Genomic DNA, 22,981 nt, shown 5'->3' with positions numbered 1-22,981 from the left:
ATCAGGGGTCTTAACAGACCCCCAATATCTCCTCCTTGAGACAGAGAAAAAGACCAAGGATAGAGATTCCCCGGTCCCTTTCTCAGCAGCCTCAGCTGCACTGAAAATGAATGGAGAGGAGACAGCGGCTCCTCCCCATTCATAAACTGAAACATCGTAATCACAGGAGGTTACAATGTTTTTCAGTTATGTGAATGGACAGTCAGTGATCCGTGACTCTGTTCATACAGAAAAGGGAGGAGGAGGACATGGAGAGGGACAGTAGAATGGAGGGGGACACGGAGGAAGACTGGAGGGGGACTGCAGCAGAACGGAGGGGGCAGCAGAACAGAGGGGGACAGCAGCAGAATAGGGGGGGACACCAGCAGAATGGAAGGGACACGGGGGAAGAACGAAGGGGGACACGGGGGAAGAACGAAGGGGGACACGGGGGAAGAACGAAGGGGGACACGGGGGAAGAACGAAGGGGGACACGGGGGAAGAACGAAGGGGGACACGGGGAAGAACAAAGGGGGACACGGAGGAAGAACTGAGGGAGACGGTAGCAGAACAGAGGGGGACACGGAGGAAGAACGGAGGGGGACACGGAGGAAGAACGGAGGGGGCAGCAGAACAGGGGGGGACAGCAGCAGAACAGGGGGGGACAGCAGCAGAATGGAGGGGACACGGGGGAAGAATGAAGGGGGACACGGGGGAAGAATGAAGGGGGACACGGGGGAAGAATGAAGGGGGACACGGGGGAAGAACGAAGGGGGACACGGGGGAAGAACGAAGGGGGACACGGGGGAAGAACGAAGGGGGACACGGGGAAGAACAAAGGGGGACACGGAGGAAGAACTGAGGGAGACGGCAGCAGAACAGAGGGGAACACGGAGGAAGAACGGAGGGGGACTGCAGCAGAACGGAGGGGGGACAGCAGCAGAACAGGGGGGGACAGCAGCAGAATAGAGGAGACACGGGGGAAGAATGAAGGGGGACATGGGGGAAGAATGAAGGGGGACATGGGGGAAGAATGAAGGGGGACATGGGGGAAGAATGAAGGGGGACACGGGGGAAGAATGAAGGGGGACACGGGGGAAGAATGAAGGGGGACACGGGGGAAGAATGAAGGGGGACACGGGGGAAGAACGAATGGGGACATGGGGGAAGAACGAAGGAAGAACACAGGGGAAGAATGAAGGGGGACACGGGGGGAAGAACGGAGGGGGATACGGAGGAAGAACGGAGGAGGTGTACAAGTACTCGGCAAATGCTCGGTAGCGGTGCCGATACTAATACTAGTATCAGTATCAGGACATCCCTAGTTGTAACGTCTGGTAAAGTGCATTTTCGTTGTGTGTTATCCACAATGCACCAATGTGAACCAGTCCTTAGAGTGCCAGCACCGGGATGGTCACAATGGGGGTCGCCTTTCTTGTTCTCTTCTATGTCACCTGGACAATAAACTTTTTTTATTTATTTTTCTCCTATAGATTTCCGGTTCCCATTTGCGCATTCATCAGGCCTCCAGTGCGGACTCCGGGAAGTACGTCTGCCAGTCCAGCGGTGACTCCGGAGTCCTCACAGGATCCATTATTATCTCTGTCCATCATGGAGTCCAAAAATCTCTTCGTGAGTCACGTTTCCCGCACATCGCACTTTGATGGAGCCTTTGTGGGCCGGCCGGTGTAATAAAAACTTTGTATTTTCCAGGTCTGGAGACTCCGGTCATCTCCATTAACCCCCACACTGCCACAGTGCTCCAAGGGGAAAATGCCACCTTTAAATGCAACGTCCACAAGGGAGCTCAACAAATCCGTGTGACATGGAAAATGGGGAACAACCAGCCACTCCAAGGTACCGTCTTCCTTCTACAGGCAATCTTAGAATTTTCTTCCACTGACCCCCAATGATGGGGCTCTATTCCTCCCAATGACACCAATGATGGGACACTATTCCTTTCACTGACACCAATGATGGGACACTATTCCTTTTACTGACAACAATGATGGGACACTATTCCTCCCACTGACACCAATGATGGGACACTATTCCTCCCACTGACACCAATGATGGGTCACTATTCCTCCCAATGACACCAATGATGGGACACTATTCCTCCCACTGACACCAATGATGGGACACTATTCCTCCCACTGACACCAATGATGGGACACTATTCCTCCCACTGACACCAATGATGGGACACTATTCCTCCCACTGATACCAATGATGGGACACTATTCCTTCCACTGACACCAATGATGGGACACTATTCCTCCCACTGACACCAATGATGGGACACTATTCCTCCCACTGACACCAATGATGGGACACTATTCCTCCCACTGATACCAATGATGGGACACTATTCCTCCCACTGACACCAATGATGGGACACTATTCCTCCCACTGATACCAATGATGGGACACTATTCATCCCACTGACACCAATGATGGGACACTATTCCTCCCACTGACACCAATGATGGGACACTATTCCCCCTAGAACAGCGTCCTCCGCTCTAAACTCCAGAACTTCAGTTGTGACTTTGTTTCCTTTCTCTGTGTCTGAAGATAACGTTCTCATCAGCTCGGATGGGACTGTCATTACCGTTGTCGGTGCGCGCCACAAGAACCAAGGCTCTTACCGCTGTATGGCTTCCAACCCCTACGGGGCAGTGGACAGTGCGGTGACACTGGTGGTGAAAGGTAAGTGAACAAAATGGCATGTGCCAGCTGTCTGTACATGATTCACAGATGATGTCTTGAGAGGGGGGATTTGTGCTCAGAGGGGGGATTTGTGCTGGATGGGGGGATTTGTGCTGAGAGGGGGGTAGATCTAGAAGTACATGTTGCTGAATTCTGCTTACATGACACAATGGGGGAGATTTACTAAATCAGGTGCATCTCTGCACAGCAACCAATTGGCTTCTAACTTCAATGAAGTTTTGACAATGAAACCTGGAAGCTGATTGGCTCCCATGTAGAACCGCACCGGATTCTGAGTGCTCCTGGTTTTGTAAATCTCCCCCATTGGTTCTCTATGAACAAACTTTCTTGTCATTCTTCTAGGACGCCCTTCGGTCTCTGTGATCCCCCCTGGACCCGTCACTGTTCATGTTGGCGATACAATCAGCTTAGAATGCAACGGAATGGGTGACCCCCGACCTGTGGTCAACTGGCGGCGTACCGGATCCCGGCAGATCATCAGACAGCAAAGCCACGCCCCCCTGGATAGCCACTCCATCTTACAGGTTAGAATCCATGTGGTCTCTTGTGGTCAGAGATGGCCGAACGTTCTTCTGCACTCCCATCTCTCGGGGAATGGTGGGACAAGCAGACCGGCTCGTCTTTCCTCCCTAAATCACTTCTCAGTTTTTTGCATTTGTAGTATATCGGAGCTTTGATGTTCTACACCAGGGGGTCCAAACTATTGGCCCTCCAGCTGTTGCAGAACTACAAGTCCCACCATGCCTCTGTCTGTGGGCGTCATGCTTGGAACATTCAGCCTTGCAAAGCCTTATGGGACTTGTAGTTTCACAACAGCTGGAGGTCCACCAGTTTGAGACCCCTGATCTACACAATGTTCAGGATTTGATAAGTTGCCTACCTGAATATTTTCCCCTGTTGGTAGAAGAGAATTCCTCATGATTTGATCACTCTTGCAGATCCCATCGGCAAAGGCGGAGGATGCCGGATCGTACACCTGCACCGGACAGAACCCAGACGGCACGGCACAAGTCCATGTGGAGGTCCGAGTGGAAAGCAAAGTGGTGAGACCTGGAGCTCCGGTGGCCACAGCAGACCAGGCAGTCTATGTCGCGCTGGCTGGGGAAACCGCCACCCTCAGGTGCTCTGCCATAGGTGAGCCGTATGTGCCGGGTCTGGTATATCTGCTTATAACTTTGCCGAGTTTTTCTGGGAACATTGTGTAGCTTCTTGATGTTTGGGTGGGGTTGCTCTTAAATTTATTTGCCAAGTGATAGTTGTCTTGGCCAATTGTCAGGAGGTCAATTGATTTCACCCTAATTCTGGAATTGCTGCACTTCTCTCTTCTGTCACTAGGTGGCCGGGTATCTGGTGACATTAGGTAGGACAAGGGCATTGTAAGGACAGATTAGGAGTATGTGGGGTGTCTCAGCCAATGGACAGGGATTGTCTTGGGTCCCTTGGCCTGCAGGGAGAACCTATTTATTTGGGTGGAGTCAGGTGATCGGGGTTCTGTGCCACCTGGACGGCTGTCTGGATGGACATGTACTGTATTGCCCCGGGCTGCTAGGCCAGAAACGTAAGGCCTATCCTGGGCACATCTGGCTGCTAGGCTGTCTGAGGGCCTATCCAGAAGCAAGATGCAGCATAGGGTGGGACTGTGGACTTGTAGTCCAACCAGTAGTAACGGTTCTGCCGGCCGGAGAATGTGGTCAGAGGTAGAGGGGAAGCTGTTACCACCAAGGGACCATCCACCTTGTTCTCAGGGGCCACAGTGAGGAGCTGAAGCAAGTACCGGGCAGTCTTCTTACCAACCAGGGACGGTGAAGAAGCTGGATGTGCATTTCTCTTGGTCACTATCCTGGGCCTGGCCACCTTAAAAACAGGGACCGTGGGCAGTCCCACAGACTCTGAGGGTTCCTCATGCCACTTACTGACCTAGATCAGGATCAGGAGCTCCACATTGTTCATCGTGTTATAACTGTAATCTGCGTCACATTTCATTTAATTTTAATTCTTCTTCTTCTTTTCCTTTACTTTGTCCCGACAGGAAACCCGAACCCAACTATCACATGGTCCAAACTCCGAGCTCCTCTTCCCTGGCAGCACCAGGTCTCCAACAATACTCTGATCATCCCCAGGGTGGCGCAGCAGGACTCTGGACAGTACATCTGCAACGCTTCCAATACTGACGGGCACTCGGAGATCTTTGTCACTCTGGATGTAGAGAGTGAGTGTTGGGGGAGCAGAGGGCGGCTTGTAGAGATATTCTGTGACGTCCTCAGTGGAAATGATCCCGCTGTTATTATTAATGTATGAAGGTTCTTCAAAAAGTTTGCACACTTTTTTTAACTCTATTAAATATAAAAAAAAGTGCGCAAACTTTTTGAAGACCACTCTTAAAATGTATGTTACATAGTTACGTAGTCGGGTTGAATGAGACGCTTGTTCATCTAGTTCATCCATCTCTGGTCCTTGTTCTGCCTCAGATCCTCCGTATGCCACCACGCTGCCCGATGAGCTGTCTGTGGCCATGGGAGAAGCCATCCGGTTACAGTGCCTGGCACACGGCACTCCTCCACTCACATACCAGTGGACCAAAGTGAACGGATCTCTCTCAGGCTCCGCTTCCATCCAGGATGGGGTGCTGCACATCGGTCAGGCAACAACCGGAGATGCTGGTACCTACCTCTGTGTGGCCGCCAACAAAGTGGGCAGGAGCGAGGCCACCGCCCAAGTCAGTGTTCTGGGTAAGTCGGCCTATGGCGGTGTCACGATGCGGCCTCAGAAGGCCGGTGCTCAGGATTTTGGGGCCTTTCATAGAACGTTTTTATCCTTCTTTGCAGCACAATTTTCTGTACGGGTCTCACCCCAGATAGACACAAAGGCAATCGGGGCTACAGCAGAATTCACCTGTAATGTGATTGGAGATCCAAGAGCCAGGATCCGCTGGAATAAAGAAGGAGGGGGGGCCCTCCCATCCAATCACAGTGTTCAGGGGGCGGTGCTCAGGTGAGTGGATTTCTTCCTTCTGTGTGTGTCAGTCGTCCTCTCACTGAGAGATGCTCAGACCTCAAGCACTTACTGATGAGAAACTCCAGTTCCGTTATTTATTGAACTTTTTTACCGCCATTTCTTTTCCAAATATTGAGATAGACCTGGCCGGTGCGCATGCGGAATTATTTTAAAATACGAAAAGAAGGTTAGCCCATTGGACTTTAAATGAGTTGATCATAAAGGTCATAACAAGTGAGTGGAGTAAATTAATTAGAATGTATTGAAATTCCAACAACATAATCATAAATGAGCATAAAAAGATCATGAAGCATACAGCTAGTGACCATAACTATGTTCGATACAATATTGGAAATAAATGATATACATCTTTTGTACTTGACGCATTTCTCAAGCTCTGCTCACTTCCTCAGGGGTTGATGTGTGTGCAAGATGCCTAAAAATTGTAAATATCAGTAATATATAACATTCAATTATGATTGAGAAGCACGTGACCTCTACAAGGTACTCCATACTCACATTATGGTCAATTGGTCCAAAGGACTGATCCCAGGCATCAGTTGCAGGGGAAGTTGCTAGTGAACCGTCCCGCTCTCATGCCCTAATCATAAAATTTGAAGTGTGTTTGGTCGCCAGTTAGCGATTGGGGTCCTTGACGAGAGTTAAAATACATGAGGTATTTGATCAAATGGTGTGGGACCCGTCCCAGGTATGGAGTCCTCCTTGTTTGTCTGGTTCAGACTAGACTACCGGTTATTAAGGTGGTAGGGGTCTGTGGTCAGTTTGGAGTCCTCGAGGCGGTGTTGCAGCTGGGGACAGAATCTAACTAGAGATGGAGCATTACAAATGTTTATGTTAAATATGGTTTGTGTTAATAAAAGGCTTAACGGCCATTTAAATCCAACATGGTGTTGGTGTCCTTACTGGGGGGTAAGTAGGATGTGGGGTAAGTACATACTTGTGTTGGGGTGGTAAGTTATCTGAACTACCCTAGTCATGGTGTACATTGTGTGAATTTTGCTGCTTTTGTTCTCTATAGGATTTTCAACTTGGAACGTGGCAATGAAGGTGTCTACACCTGCCGGGCAAACAGCCGCTTTGGTCAATCCCAAGATAGTGTCAAACTGGTTGTCCAAGGTGTGTACATAAAACATGGAGCAGTGTGTGCTGGAATATGACCCTCAATGTCTTGAATTCTTGTTCTGAGTATGATGGAGTCAGGGGGTATTCTAACACAAAAGGAGAACTGTCCTAGCCAAGGTTATAGACCCAAAGAACATTCAATGTCATCCGACCCAGCTGAGGTTATAGGCCAGAATAACATTAGATGTTATCTGTACCAGCCATGGTTATAGACCTGAAAAATGTTGGATGTTATCTGCCCCCAGCCAAGGTAGTAGCCCAGAAGAACATTAGATGTTAACCGCTGAGGTTATAGGCCATTAGATGTTAACCATACCAGCCAAGGTTATAGCCCAGAAGATCATTAGATGTTAACCGTACCGGCCAAGGTTATAGGCCAGAAGGTCATTAGATGTTAACCGTACCGGCCAAGGTTATAGGCCAGAAGATCATTAGATGTTAACCGTACCAGCTGAGGTTATAGGCCAGAAGGTCATTAGATGTTAACCATACCAGCTGAGGTTATAGGCCAGAAGGTCATTAGATGTTAACCGTACCAGCTGAGGTTATAGGCCAGAAGGTCATTAGATGTTAACCATACCGGCCGAGATTATAGGCCAGAAGGTCATTAGATGTTAACCGTACCTGCTGAGGTTATAGGCCAGAAGTTAACCATCCCAGCCTAGGTTACAGGCCAGAAGGTCATTGGATGTTAACCATACCGGCTGAGGTTATAGGCCAGAAGGTCATTAGATGTTAACCGTACCGGCCAAGGTTATAGGCCAGAAGGTCATTAGATGTTAACCGTACCGGCCAAGGTTATAGGCCAGAAGGTCATTAGATGTTAACCATACCAGCCGAGGTTATAGGCCAGAAGGTCATTAGATGTTAACCGTACTGGCCGGGGTTATAGGCCAGAAGGTCATTAGATGTAATCTTCTCAATCTCACCCCATGATTGGAATACCCCTTTGGCTGGACTGACTCGTTGCTGTAAGTTCTTTGTCTCTTTTTCTGGAAACAATATGCAGAGACCTTATTGAAGTTTCTTGTGACCAGCCCATAAAATGTACCAATATGTCTTCCAGCTCTGCCCAAAGTCAGGATTAACATTCGCACCTCAGTGCAGACGGTGCTGGCTGGGAACTCCGTGGAGTTTGAATGTTTGGCAATCGGAGACCCGCGAGCCAAGGTGACGTGGAGCAAGGTTGGCAGCCGGATGCCGGCAGATGTCATTATAAGTGGCGGCATGCTGAAGATTGAGCAGGTGAAGCAGTCGGACGCTGGGCAGTACCGCTGTACTGCCACCAATGAAGTGGGGGAGGTGCAGTCCCATGTCATCCTCCATGTGCAGTGTAAGTGGCACCTTACCAGATCTGCGGTTTGTTTTCATCTTTCTTCATTCATTAAAACAAATCTCTGTTCCTCCTCCAGCCGTGCCACAAATCGCCGCTCAGCCAGAGATGAAAGAAATAACCACCGGATCGATCGCTGTGTTTCCGTGTCTGGCGTCCGGTTTTCCCGTTCCGGAAATAACGTGGACCAAGGTAGGTGCTTGTGATTCCAGACATATAACATTGGGGAGCAACAAAAACTGGGCTCAGGCAGCAGGGCCGGCACAAGAGGTGGGCCGGGAGGGGTGATGACCCTGGACACGGTGGTATCCTGTAAGGTGGGGGGGGGGAGTGCCATGAGGAGATGGGGGAGGGAATTGGTGCTATATTAGTAGGGATGATTGGGGGGGATTTGTTCTAGGAGGGAGGATTTGGGGGGTTGTGCTAGAAGAAGTGATATGGTAGAGTAGGGAGGGAATTTACTAAGAAGATATAACCATGCCGATATCCTGGCACTGTTAAGCACTGGCCGCAGGGTCGGCCCCTAGATCATATGGCAGGGGGACATCCAGAATGTGTTCACAATGCAACAGCTGCACTTCTTCCACCATTGCTGTTCTGGGGCCCACCATCATTGTGATGGTCTTGCTTGGCTGGGTTAGCACTTCATCAGAAGATGTGGACAGGACTGCTGCTTGGCTGGGGTAGGTGGACAGCAGTAGGTGGACAGGACTGCTGCTTGGCTGGGGTAGGTGGACAGCAGTAGGTGGACAGGACTGTTGCTTGGCTGGGGTAGGTGGACAGCAGTAGGTGGACAGGACTGTTGCTTGGCTGGGGTAGGTGGACAGCAGTAGGTGGACAGAACTGTTGCTTAAACACTCTCTGCTCAGCCTTGAGAAGCTCAAAGCCCTTCCTGACCTCTAGCTGTAATAGCAGAGTAATGACACCAACCTTCTCTCCAGCTGGAAGGAGACCTTCCCACCAACGCTCGTATGGAGAACAACGTCCTGACCATTCTGTCTGTGAAGCCAGAGGATGCCGGTACATACGTGTGCACAGCGGCCAACCGCCAGGGCAGAGTCACGGCCTTCTCTATGCTGAAAGTTCGAGGTGAGGTTCATGTGCCATTCTGTGTGTTCAGTCTCCGTCTTTCGAAAAATATTGTGTTTTCTTACGACTTATTTCTGGGTGTAAAATAATTGTGGATTGTATTTGTGCATGTGATCGTTTTCAGAGAGAGTTGTACCCTATTTCTCGGGCCACCCCCAGTCTTACCTCAAACTTCCGAGTATGAAAGACGCTCACAAGAAATTCGACATTAAGATTACTTTCCGACCCGACGCTGCTGACGGTAAGAGGAATTGTTTATATTCTGCATGTGTGGAAGCTTAGTGAAATGTCCCTTAGATCTGCTGTCCTCCTCTTATCTTCATTATATGTCCTCCTCTGATCTTCATTATATGTCCTCCTCTTATCTTCATTGTATGTCCTCCTCCGATCTTCATTATATGTCCTCCTCTGATCTTCATTGTATGTCCTCCTGTGATCTTCACTGTACGTCTTCCTCCGATCTTCATTGTATGTCCTCCTCTGATCTTCATTATATGTCCTCCTCCGATCTTCATTATATGTCCTCCTCCGATCTTCATTATATGTCCTCCTCTGATCTTCATTATATGTCCTCCTCTGATCTTCACTGTACGTCTTCCTCCGATCTTCATTGTATGTCCTCCTCTGATCTTCATTATATGTCCCCCTCCGATCTTCATTATATGTCCCCCTCTGATCTTCATTATATGTCCCCCTCTCATCTTCATTATATGGCCTCCTAAATTCAAGAGCAAATTCCACATCTCAGTGTCCCCCTCAGTATAGGGCCTTCTCCTGACACATGCTGCTTCGCTTTATCTCATTACTTCTTGCTGTCATGGCCTTCTGCTCATGTTTTGTTCAATGATCCTCCATTCTCTCTTATCTTCTTTTCTGATCGTCACCTTTCTCTCTTCTGTCTGCTGTGCCTCTCCAGCTCTTATTCTGTACTCCGGTAAGTGCTCTCCGCATGACTCACCTACATTGTATGCAACACTTCCTACTCTACCTAGAGCAACCAGTTCATGTTTTGGGAAATGCAACTTCCTGCCTGTTCCTCTACCCCCCCCCCCCCATACTGCCTGTTCCTATACCCCCCCATACTGCCTGTTCCTCTACCCCCCCCCCATACTGCCTGTTCCTCTCCCCCCCCCCCCATGCTGCCTGTTCCTCTACCCCCCCCCCCATACTGCCTGTTCCTCCAATGTGTGGCATCATCCAATATGACCTCTACCCCCCCCTCCCCCAATACTGCCTGCTCCTCCAGTGTGCCGGATCATCCAATGTAACCTCTACCCCCCCCCCCCCCCATACTGCCTGCTCCTCCAATGTGCCAGATCATCCAATGTAACCTCTACCCCCCCCCCCCATACTGCCTGCTCCTCCAGTGTGCCGGATCATCCAATGTAACCTCTACACCCCCATACTGCCTGCTCCTTCAGTGTGGGGCATCATCCAATCTTACCTCTGCCCCCCCATAATGTCTGCTCCTCCAGTGTGGGGCATCATCCAATGTAACCTCTACACCCCCATACTGCCTGCTCCTTCAGTGTGGGGCATCATCCAATCTTACCTCTGCCCCCCCATAATGTCTGCTCCTTCAGTGTGGGGCATCATCCAATCTTACCTCTGCCCCCCCATAATGTCTGCTCCTCCAGTGTGGGGCATCATCCAATGTAACCTCTACACCCCCATACTGCCTGCTCCTTCAGTGTGGGGCATCATCCAATCTTACCTCTGCCCCCCCATAATGTCTGCTCCTTCAGTGTGGGGCATCATCCAATCTTACCTCTGCCCCCCCATAATGTCTGCTCCTTCAGTGTGGGGCATCATCCAATCTTACCTCTGCCCCCCCATAATGTCTGCTCCTCCAGTGTGGGGCATCATCCAATGTAACCTCTACACCCCCATACTGCCTGCTCCTTCAGTGTGGGGCATCATCCAATCTTACCTCTGCCCCCCATAATGTCTGCTCCTTCAGTGTGGGGCATCATCCAATCTTACCTCTGCCCCCCCATAATGTCTGCTCCTCCAGTGTGGGGCATCATCCAATGTAACCTCCCCCCCCCCCCCCCATACTGCCTGCTCCTCCAGTGTGCAGTGTCATTTAGTGTGTCCTCTGCCCCCTTCTACATATAATACGTTCTGAAGATATCTGGAGATGTTCTTGCAATGTATGAAGCATATAATGTATTACCATGGGTGTCTCTACATTGTATGTCACTTCTTGTAGGAATGCTGATCTACAGCGGGCAGAAGAAGAGCAGCGGAGCGGACTTTATGTCCTTCGGTCTGGTGGGAGGACGGCCGGAGTTCAGGTGAGATCTTCATCTCAACTTAAATCTTACATTTTGTGTTTTTCGGTGCTTCCCGTCTGTGATTCTGTATTGTTGATCAAAATAAAATCCCTAACCATGGACAAAGAGTCTGTTCTTAGGTGGTGATCGGTGATGGGTACTCTGCTATTGATATGAAGAATTTCCACAACCCTCACACTTGTATACACTTTTGTCTATCGGAGTTCCTCCAGTGTTTCATTATTTGTAATATCTTATCGCAGGTTTGATGCCGGTTCAGGAATGGCGACAATCCGTTATCCTATACCTCTTAGTCTAGGCGAATTCCATACCATAACCCTGTACAGGAACCTGAACCAAGGATCCCTTGTGGTGGACAACCAAACTCCCATCAATGGAACATCTCAGGTAATCACCAAACACGATGTGAACTCTCAATCATCTCAAAGGCCATAGTTCTAGTAATGTCTTGTTGGTTTCTGTGGAAATGGATCGTTCTGATTGGATATTCTGCACTTTCAGGGTAAATTCCAGGGTCTGGACTTGAACGAGGAGATTTACCTAGGAGGTTATCCTAACTACGAGGTTGTTTCTAAAAGTGGCTTGGGCAAAGGATTTATTGGTAAGTAGAAATTCATCCATAAGCATTTTTCCACAATGGTCATATTTGCCACCCTCTGGCTAATGGTCTCTCCCTTAATGCGCCCTTATTTGTCCCTCGCAGGCTGTGTCCGGCAGCTCATTCTTCAGGGAGAAGAGGTCATCTTCAAGGATCTGGATCTGGTCACCACTGGCATCTCTAACTGCCGAACTTGTAGAGACCGACCTTGCAAGGTACGACCAAAGGCAAAGAGCTGGGTCAGCTTAAGTAAAGTCACTGTAATGTTTGATGTGCGCTTGTTGCTGGAAAATCCGACCGTGTGTAGGCTCCATCGGACATTTGCTATCGGAATGTCCAATCGTGTGTACGCGACATTAGAGCCCTTTCACACTGACAGTGCCTGAAAAATGCTGGTAAAGCACTGCTAAAACTCGCGGCACTTTACCAGCGTTTTTAGAGCGCTACCTGGGTGCTTTTAACCCCCACTAGTGGCCTGAATAAAGGGTTAAAAGCGCCCACAAAGCGCCGCTGCCAATGTGCTTTCCAGGCGCTTTGCAGGCAGTCACGCTGCGCATTCTAACTTGTCCCACTGTCTTCTGGGACCTGTGTGTTTCCCAGAAGACAGCGGGGGAGACGGGAAAAGGCGTGACCCCTGCGGGAGTCTATGCCCAGAAGTGGGTGCAAATACCTGTATTATACAGGTATCTGCACCCCTTTCCCCCCTGAAAGGTGCCAAATGTGACACCGGAGGGGGGGGGGGGTGGGGGTGACCGAAAAGCTGAGGTTCCATTTTGTGTGGACCTCCTCTTTAATATCACTTTAAAGCTCCGACCTATTTTCCAGTATGTATCGGTTTGTGGTGTGGTCCATCATTGTGCGGTCCCTTGGTTGAATCTGATTCTCCTGTCGAGTTGACCTCCTTCACCTTGAAGTGTTATTTTTCCTTCTCACTCTTTCTTGGTTCCTGAAGCTTTTAACACGTCTTCTCTGTCATTTTCCCCCTGACCTTGTTCAGAACCGTGGAATCTGTCGGGATTCAGAGAGCAGCAGTTATGTGTGTGAATGTCTTCCTGGCTTCGCCGGCAGTAACTGTGATCACTCCCGAGCCCTGCACTGCCACCCAGGTAATTCCTGTGAAATGAACATTCATGTTCTGTACTTCCAGCGTTACGCGGCCCCTCTCAGCACTTTTCACTTTCTCCTACAGATGCCTGTGGACCTGAAGCGACTTGCATCAATCAAGCCGATGGGTTGGGGTACACCTGCCGCTGCCAACTGGGCAAATCTGGAGACAAATGCATGGATGGTATGTGGCTTGCTGGCCCAATACACACACTCATCATCAATGTATCGTATCTAGAAAGCTACAAGGCTTCAAATGATTAGCTTTGACACAATGATGTCCACTCTTCCCAACAGGAGTCATGGTGAACACACCGTCATTCAATGGAGAAACTTCTTACATCTCTTACCCTCCCCTCACCAACATCCATAATGACCTGCGGGTGGATCTGGAGTTTAAACCCCTCTCCCCAGACGGTCTCATCTTCTTCAGTGCAGGAAAAGGAGCTCCTGTGGAAGACTTTGTGTCTCTGGCCATGGCCCAAGGCCATCTGGAATTCCGCTATGAGCTAGGATCAGGTAAGCATTTGGACTGGATAATCTGCAAGGATAATAATTTTGGTTCTTCATTAGTTACAAGGCGTTCTGGTAACATAGAGGGGTTTAGTGAGTTAAGGAAAGTCACACCGTAATAATGACGGTCAGAAGTAGTAGATCCAAGCTGACTGGGAAAAGACAAATTCCCACCACTGCAAAAACAGATGTTTAGTACAGACCAAACCCATGTCCCATTCTGGACAACTCCCCAGTGCCTCGTTGACTGTATTGTACAGTAGTATACAGACAAAACCCATGTCCCATCCCGGCCCATTCCCCCGTGCCTCATTAAGTGTAATGTACAGTATATGGTATACAGACAAAACCCATCCCAGCCCATTCCCTTATGTCTCATCGAGTCTAGTGGACAGTATGTGGTATACAAAGATGTTGCATTTTGGAAACTGCACACAGGAATACATCAACGCTGGTTTAAAATCAATAACCCAAAAGAACACAGTAGTGGGACAGCGTTTCTGCCAACTGGAACGCAACGTGTGAAAGAAATCATAAAGAGAACAACTCCAGACCTGAACAAGAGAGAGAAATAATCTAAATGTTTAATATGCCAAAACCCAGGAAAGGGAAATGTGGCCGTGGGTGTGGGGGTTCACCAGTGGGAGATTCAGTATTACGAAGGCGATGAGGAGCATCCATTAGGTATCATAGTTATATGATGGGAAGCAGTGACGTTTCTCTGGTTCTGTCTTTAGGTTTAGCAATCCTAAGAAGTGCTGACCCCATTCCTCTGGGACAATGGCACAAAGCATCTGCAGAGAGAGTCAATAAGGACGGAACTCTCCAGGTTGATGGCGGTCCACCAGTGAAGAGGTCTTCTCCAGGGAAAAGTCAAGGCCTCAACCTGAAGACAAAGATGTACCTCGGGGGTGTGGACAGTGCTGTGGAGCTTCCATCTGCGGTCAACATCACTCAGCCCTACCAGGGCTGCATTGGAGAGGTGGGTTCCCCTGACCACGCTGAGCGTTCCCATCACATGGCAAAGCTACTCGCTTCTAGATACAATGTCAGAATATGGATAAATGGTATATAGAGCATGCACTGATATAATGATTTGTCCAACTGCACCTACATCCCTATATATATATTTATAATGTCAGAATATGATTAGACGCTGATTAGAATATGATTAGACGCTGTCATTCCAGAGATAACTTTGAGTGTACTTTGTAGCCAAGGAGGAGTTGCTTTGCAAAGTAATCAATTTAATTTCTGATAACATGGCATATTGGAAGATTTGGCTTGACCTATTTCACCATGATAGTATTTTAATTGTCGGGATCACGGCAAAAGTATATAAAGTCACAGTAATATATCTCCCTGTGACAAGGGTCACTTTGGGTGGGGGGTTTGTGCAACTCGGCTAACCTTGGAGCGCTCTGGAAACTCCTTGTCCAGCTTCCCCGACCCTCTTATTTGTAAATCCCCCTGTGTCTCTAATAGGGGCACATGGTGAATGAGAACCCCACTATGATCTGTACTAGTCAGACTCAATGTTGTGTGTGTGTATATATATATATATATATATATATATATGGGCCCAGATTCTCAGTGGAGATACGACGGCGTATCTCCAGATACGCCATCGTATCTCTGCGTTGTGCCGTCATATCTATGCACCTGATTCTTAGAATCAGTTACGCATAGATATCTGTTAGATCCGACAGGCGTAAGTCTCTTACCCCGTCGGATCGTAACTGCATATTTACACTGGCCGCTAGGGGCGTGTACGCTGATTTACGCGTCAAAATATGTAAATCAGATAGATACGTAAAGTTGCGCCGTTTACGTTAGGCTTTTCCCGGCGTATAGTTACCCCTGCTATATGGTGGCGTAAGTGCGGCATACCAATGTTAAGTATGGCCGTCGTTCCCGCGCCGAAATTTGAAAATTTTACGTCGTTTGCGTAACTCGTCCGTGAATGGGGCTGGACATAATTTACGTTCACATCAAAACCAATACGTCCTTGCGGCGTATTAGGAACAATGCACACTGGGAAAAACGTCAATCACGTCGGGTCACAGAACATTTACATAAAACACGCCCCCCTGTTCCAAATTTGAATTAGGCGGGCTTACGCTGGCCGATTTACGCTACGCCGCCGCAACTTACGGAGCAAGTGCTTTGAGAATACAGCACTTGCCTGTCTAAGTTGTGGCGGCGTAACGTAAATCGGATACGTTACGCCGCCGCAAAGATACGCCGTTCTACGAGAATCTGGCCCATTGTGTGTTGTCTCATTTTGTTGTGTACTCTTTGCTGTGATGGTTTGGGGTGTGACAGTATTCTATTGTCTATTGTGGTGTCTGCCTCAACTATGTTGGGATGTGTAAGTGTGTTTGCTGTGAGGAAAGAGGGAGGGGGGACTCCTCCAGCAGCCCCCCTGCTGATAAGACTGTTTACTGATGGGAAGTTTGAACACACCTGACCTGTGTGTCCATTGTCATTGGACAGTTTAACTCACCCTGTTTTCCAAGGGTGGGGGGAGGTGTTTCTAAGTGAGATATCTGTGTGACGTGTGAAAATAAAGGAGTTTTTACCCTACACTGGTGTTGTCTGGTGACTGGGGGGGCCGGAGAGTCTTGGATGGGGCTGGTTCTGGACAGAGAAAGCATTGACGGCGCACCTAGTTTTGTTTGAGGACAGAGGGTTCGTCACACCCCCATTACCATGATATTGGTAGTACACATTACGGTTTACGATGAGTTGTAGTTGATTAGGTTCAGGTTGGAGTTGGATCTCTGAACTAACGTCTTTGTTTCAATTCATTTAGGTTTCCATCAATAACAAGAAGGTGGACATCTCTTACAGTTTCCTAGAAAGCCATGCAATCAGTCAGTGCTACGACAGCTCTCCATGTGACCGCATGCCATGCCTGCATGGGGGAAGATGTATGCCCACCGGGGAGTACGAGTACCAATGCCTGTGCCGTGATGGCTTCAAAGGTGCACATAAATTCTCTTCTATCATGAATGAATCCTAATAATGTCTGATTGGTTATAAGGTTTTCCTCCTAGTTACCAATCAGCTTCTCCCTTTATATTCTCATATTTGACATATTAACAGACACCTCATACTGTGGTGGAAAAATATGGCTCTACACTACGCGTAATCCACGTTTCCTGTGCTAATAAGGAATAAGGCACCAATTCAACACATTTCAGTCTAATGGTATAATGCAGCTTACTACTTACTCTATTTCCCGCATATCCCCAAGTAAACCGACATGACCACAGCTCACGTCCTCATCTCAGTACGACCCTCTTCTGGCCTCTACCGAGCACAGCACTTGGTTTTTATTCAACCACAACAAAAGGAAATGACAAACAGGAAGTCATGGCCCCAACAGCCAATCGCTTCCTCAATGGGAAAGGACATCACAGGATATGACCTCACAGTATATGCATGTCAACACAGGAAATCCTTCCAACAGGATGAGTTTATATAACAACCAATGAACGACGACTAGAGGAGTCTTATGGGCGTGTCTGGGCAGGGACAGTGTGTATGATTTTCCACCCCCAGTACCTGGAAGCCATCATCATGGCTGGTCTTGGAATCACAAACTCTGTCCCCGACCATAACAATTCAAAAGCTCCCGTTTTTACCATTGGCGTGAATCCTTATCCTGCTTTGTTCAGAGAACAACGCATACCCAGATTATACTACCGTTCCTGCTGATGGGAGATTATCTGCAGGGGCATGACATGGCAGCCCCAAAATGTGTTTGATCAGGCACACCGGGGTGACATGAGCGTACATCCGCTCATAACCGATAATGTCTTTGCAGAGTGAACACATCCTCACTCTGCAAACACCTCTCTCCAACCCCAAGAAGTTTTCCACTACCAGACGGGACTCAACCAGTGTCAGTCTGCCCCAGTCAGCTCTTTAGAGCGGGTTGCGGGAGAACTAACACTGGGTGACACTATAACAATACATATTAAAAAAATATTCATAACATTTCCACAACAATACGCATCCCCTCTATGGCTGCCATTGGCTTGTATAGTCCAGCTAAACTTTGCAGCATGGCCACTTTGCACATGGAGAGAAATTGTATGACCAACAATCCATATATGACCCATCTTTGTAGCAGTGAAATAAGCTCTCGGTATGGTAGTGTTTTCAGAATATGAGAATCCCCTCAAAAAAATAATAAAAAAAAAAACCCACAGACATGGGGAACCTTGAAAAATCCATGCAGGCAGAGTCTTGGTGGGTATAGATTTCAGACGAGATGAGGAACCTTAGCCAACTAAGTTTCATCATCAACATCAATCCAATAGAGTCCTGGGGCTACTAAAGGCTTTGCAGGTAGTCTGAACCTCAATGTGATCTGAGGAGACTTCCCTGGCTAAATATCGGTCTTGGCGTCTCAGGCCGGAAGCTGACCACAAATCGTGATGTTTTCCATCTTTTCAGGGGATCGCTGTGAATCTCACGAAGATCGCTGTCAGATACAAAATCCTTGTATAAATGGCGGCACCTGCAAAGACAACCGATGTCACTGCCCAGAGGGCTTCTCTGGAACATACTGCGAAGCAGGTGAGAACCCGGGAACGACTTTCGCTGTGAGGGAAGGTGGGGCCATACATGCTGAGATTTCCCAGACACTGCCACTGACGAGTACCGCTTGCTGTAATCTGGCGGCATTGGGCTTCCTTAATGAGCAGCGTATGTGCTGGCTGCTTCTCGCACATGTTTGTCTCCGCAATCCCCTTCCCCTCAATGGTGGAGCCACACTCTGAACACACATACCGCGGTTGTGGTAACAGGCGGAGTTCTCGTCTTGTGATGTTGCAGATGAAGATTGGCTCTGTGTATGGCACTTGACTCCGGGTCCTAGTGGCTGGCCTGATGCATTCTGAATACAGGAAGTTGGCCGCTGGGCATGGTTGCCATTCAGAGAATGCTTTCCATTTTTGAGTAAAAGCAAAATGATTGGATGAGATGGGGCTATGACATCGGGGTCTCCACCTTGTCCAATCAGAGAATGCTTTTCATTCATTCAGAAAATAGAAAGTGTTCTCTAAATGGCAATTGTGCGAAGCAGCTGATGAGATGTATTTGCACCGAATCCGGCCGGGCCGCTCGGCACAGGACATGGAAGCAAGTGGAGGTCACTGTAGTAGCAATGTAGTAGCGGTGTCCAGTTCCGTGATTTCCAGCTTCCAGGGGCATTGGTCTAGTAGGGTAAACCTTGTTACATTACTCCAAGCTGGACCATTATGTATAAAATATACCATGCCTGGAATCCATCCTTAATGGTCCCCCCCCCCCCCCCCCTTACAGCCCCTTCATGAAGTTCCTTGTCTATTCATAGTACCCCCAGCAGACTCCAGTAAAGCGTCACTTGTTTTCTGGAGTCTTCTCTGAGATCTCTCCAAGTCTAGGCCAAATATAATGCAGAACATTCTCCACAGGGGCTCTAGTGAAGAGTGCCCCAAAGAGAAGTCTTATTGCCCGCTACCTCTTTTGGGGGGGCACCTGTAGGTGGCTGTGATATGCAGGAAGCGGGAGGGGGGGCAGCAGTCCCGGCCATCTCATGGTGCCCCAAATGAAGTCTTGTATTGTCCTCTACCTCTGCCAAGGAGGGGGGAGTTTGCCCCCCTAGGTGGCTGTGATAGATGGGGGGGGGGGGGGTTTGGTGGTAGTCCCGGCCATCCCACAGTGTCCCATATGAAGAGAAGTATTGTATCGTCCTTTACCTCTACCAAGGTAGAGGTAACTGTATGTAACTATGCAACTAAGGGGTGAGAGTTTGCACCCCTAGGTGGCTGTGATAGGTGGGGGTGGTAGTCCTGGCCATCTCATAGTGTCCCATGTGAAGAGAAGTCTTGTACTGTCCTCTACCTCTGCCAAGGGGGGAGATTTTGCCCCCCTAGGTGGCTGTGATATATGGGGGGGTGGTAGTCCCGGCCATCCCACAGTGTCCCATATGAAGTGAAGTCTTGTATTGTCCTCTACCTCTACCAAGGTAGAGGTAACTGTATGTAACTATGCAACTAAGGGGTGAGAATTTGCACCCCTATAGGTGGCCATTAAAGGGGGGGTGGAAGTTCCGGTCATCTCATAGTGTCCCATGTGAAGAGAAGTCTTGTATTGTCCTCTACCAAGAGTGCGATTTTGTACCCCTAGATGGCTGTGATAGGTGGGGGAGGTGGCAGTCCCGGCCATCTTATGGTGCCCCCAATGGAGAGAAGTCTTGTATTGTCCTTTACCTCTGATAAGGGGGAGAGTTTGCACCCCTAGGTGGCTGTAATAGGTGGGTGGTGGTAGTCCCGGCCATCTTACGGTGTTCCATATGAAAATAAGTCTTGTACTGTCGTCTATCTCTACCAAGGTAGATGTAACTCTATGTAACTATGGGTGGAGATTTTGCACCCCTCGGTGGCTGTGATACGTGGGGGGTGGTAGTCCTGGCCCTCTCATGGTGCCCGCACTGTGCTCTGTAGATTAGCAGCTTTGCCAAGTCCGTGTGTTAACCAGCTTATTTGCACATTTGTACAGGAGCAGCTTCTACAAACCTGGAGGACGGAGTTCATGAAGGGAGTGGGGGGAACGGTATTGTATCCCCAATTTATTTTTATCTTCTTTTATTTCTTGGGATAGGGGGGCTGTCTGCAATCATTCTCTTATACAGCGGGATTGGGTGGAGGTGGATGATGGGAGTCGTTGTAACATTGACACTATAGCTATGATGAGGAACTCGGGACTCACTGGTGGAGCGTTCCATTGTTTCTATCATGGGCGTCCGCAGATTCTTTTTTTTTAGGAGGGAGCATCATTTTAAGATCACCCATGCTCCGCCCCCTTTTGACAATGTCATAAATGGGAGAGGCTTAGCCGTGACTCGCAAGTACTTATTTTTAAAGGGGAAATGGCAGACTTTATTCCAGACGTGTTCTATGTACAGTGTGCAGGTTCCAGACGTGTGCTATGCCAGTATGCATTGAGCGGCTGTGGGTAACCCGCCCCCTCCTCTGTTGTATATTGCAGAGCTGGGCAACCTGTGCGCACGCCTATGGCAGACACCTTGCTGCTCCCTGATTCCAGGGGGAGGGGGGGCACTTGCCCCCCCCTTGCCCCCACTGCAGACGCTCATGGTTTCTATGTAACACCACCCAATAATCAGACCCCCAACCTGCATACATCCCCCCATCTATCAGACTCTCCCTCTGCTAACATCTTTCCTGGACCAGTTGTGTTTCTTCCTTCCAACTTGGGGTGATGGTCCCTAGCCTTTTACCCATTTCCGCATGGATTCCCCAGTGATTGGGTCATCAAGGTCCCATGTCACCATTTCCACCGATCACTCACTTTCCATGTTTTGTTTTCTATAGATGCCCCAGGAGTGTACGGGTCGTACTTCTCCGATGACTCCTACATAGCTCTACCCCGGCAGATGTTCCCTCGCAGGTAAGTGGCCCCCCATCTGTTCCCTTCTACAAAGCATGTTGTTGTCTTCACATACAGGTTCCAGGACTCCACCAGATTCCAGGGAGGGATCATTTACACTTCAACACACACTAAAGTGCCTACTGCTTCAATGTGCTGGTTTTATGTGTTTCTGATGCTTTGGTGATGCTTTTTTCAAACTTTAAGAAGCTTGGGAAATGCCCCATGTGTGTGTATGGATTTTCCATTTGTTTTAAAGGGGCCCAGTAGAACCCCTGCCTATTAGGACCCCTGTTCAGCAGATCCCCAGCTCATTAATACTCCCATTTGGCATATCCCCAGCTCATTAGTACACTTGTTCATCAGATCCCCAGTTTTAGTCATTTCTTTCAGCAGATTCCAAGCTTATTAGTACTTTCATGCAGCAGATCGCCTGCTCAGTAGTACCCCCAGCTCTGCTGATCTCCTCTCTCTTCAGTCCTTGCTCACACCCCGCTATATTGCTCCTGCACTGTGCACCACGTGTGACATTGACAGTTTCTCTTGCTCTGATCCCCCCACTCAGCAGTAGCTAATCCTCCTCTCTCTCTCCAGTCCTTGCTCACCCCCGCTATATTGCTCCTGCACTGTGCACCACGTGTGACATTGACAGTTTCTCTTGCTCTGATCCCCCAGCTCTGCTGATCCTCTGCTGCTCAGTCTTTTCTCCTTGCTTCCCTTCTGTTATAGTGTTCCCATGTTGCACACCACGTGTGCCATCTGCTAGTTGCTCCGCTGCAGTCCAACATCTTTCCGTTTCATTTGTTGGTTTTCCCAGGGCATCCTGGGATATCTCAAACCTCCAAAACCAAGCCAACGCTGAATAAAAGCCTCTCAAAAGCTTCAGATGCTGTTGGCCAGCAATGTCATAGACTTCTATGGAGGCTTTGGAGACGCTTTGAAGCACCAAGAAATAGACACGTTATTTCAACACAATTATTGAAGCGAGGAACTGTAGTCACCAAGTCTGTAAGGTGACCATTTTTTTTTTTTAGTGACAGGAGCTGTGATTGGTGGCATTCAGAGGGCTTTAAAAATGGGTTTCTCCAGTCATCTTCCAGGACGGCACACCTAAGTAGGCCTGCCGTCCTGGAAGACTTCCTAGAAAATCCATTAACGGTAAGTGTAACTGGTACTTTTCTCCAGTCATCTTCCAGGACGGCAGGCCTACTTAGGTGTGCCGCCCTGGAAGACTTCCTAGAAAATCCGTTACCGGTAAGAGTACCTGGTACTTTTCCAATGCCACATTGTGAAGCAAGTGTGAACGAGCCCTGAGAGTTCACAATCATCTTCATCACCTTCCTTCAGGAACGGCTTTCCATGTTATGGAAACATTTGACCTGATAGAGATTTTCTGAAAAAAATACGCTTCGAAAGATGAAGAGGTCCTTCCATGCAATCTCTAATGTCCCACCCCACCATACGTCACCCCGTCCCACCCTACCTCACCTCACCCCGCCCCACCCTACCCTGTGCAATTCCAGGATAGTCTATGATGCCATCTGGTGGTGGAGTACAACAATGCAGTTCCACATATAAACCTATGGCAACATATGTGGCAGCTCCTTCATTGATATGCAGAACCATAGGGGCCCTCGCTGTGGCTTACTGTGGGGGAGGGGATTAAATGGCAATATTCAGGTGGTTGCAACTGCAAAATCTTTTGTCATATCATCATAAACCGTTTGTATTTTTATAGTGTACACATTTTTATTC

General features: G+C 48.8%; 1 protein-coding gene across 12 annotated transcripts in view; it reads left to right on the top strand.

Moving 5' to 3' along the window:
* The window catches only part of HSPG2 (heparan sulfate proteoglycan 2), a 109,180-nt gene that overhangs the window by 81,681 nt on the left and 4,518 nt on the right, over positions 1-22,981 (top strand). For 9 of the 12 annotated variants that reach the window (XM_040327021.1, XM_040327027.1, XM_040327029.1 and 6 more), the window contains 26 exons: positions 1,473-1,611; positions 1,693-1,836; positions 2,557-2,691; positions 3,055-3,236; positions 3,651-3,846; positions 4,742-4,921; positions 5,181-5,441; positions 5,538-5,703; positions 6,746-6,843; positions 7,916-8,182; positions 8,262-8,374; positions 9,124-9,271; positions 9,396-9,512; positions 10,188-10,205; positions 11,484-11,568; positions 11,811-11,955; positions 12,070-12,169; positions 12,272-12,381; positions 13,164-13,272; positions 13,356-13,454; positions 13,568-13,789; positions 14,521-14,765; positions 16,599-16,770; positions 18,251-18,373; positions 20,339-20,392; positions 21,172-21,247. In XM_040327021.1, the coding sequence (XP_040182955.1) occupies positions 1,473-1,611; positions 1,693-1,836; positions 2,557-2,691; positions 3,055-3,236; positions 3,651-3,846; positions 4,742-4,921; positions 5,181-5,441; positions 5,538-5,703; positions 6,746-6,843; positions 7,916-8,182; positions 8,262-8,374; positions 9,124-9,271; positions 9,396-9,512; positions 10,188-10,205; positions 11,484-11,568; positions 11,811-11,955; positions 12,070-12,169; positions 12,272-12,381; positions 13,164-13,272; positions 13,356-13,454; positions 13,568-13,789; positions 14,521-14,765; positions 16,599-16,770; positions 18,251-18,373; positions 20,339-20,392; positions 21,172-21,247 (3,704 nt within the window). The remainder of the gene's footprint in view (positions 1-1,472; positions 1,612-1,692; positions 1,837-2,556; positions 2,692-3,054; positions 3,237-3,650; positions 3,847-4,741; positions 4,922-5,180; positions 5,442-5,537; positions 5,704-6,745; positions 6,844-7,915; positions 8,183-8,261; positions 8,375-9,123; positions 9,272-9,395; positions 9,513-10,187; positions 10,206-11,483; positions 11,569-11,810; positions 11,956-12,069; positions 12,170-12,271; positions 12,382-13,163; positions 13,273-13,355; positions 13,455-13,567; positions 13,790-14,520; positions 14,766-16,598; positions 16,771-18,250; positions 18,374-20,338; positions 20,393-21,171; positions 21,248-22,981) is intronic. The other 3 variants (XM_040327020.1, XM_040327030.1, XM_040327022.1) reach the window with 2 other exon arrangements.

This window comes from Rana temporaria, chromosome 10, assembly GCF_905171775.1.
Source record: "Rana temporaria chromosome 10, aRanTem1.1, whole genome shotgun sequence".
NCBI lineage: Eukaryota > Metazoa > Chordata > Amphibia > Anura > Ranidae > Rana > Rana temporaria.
This window is presented reverse-complemented; position numbering and strand designations above follow the sequence as displayed.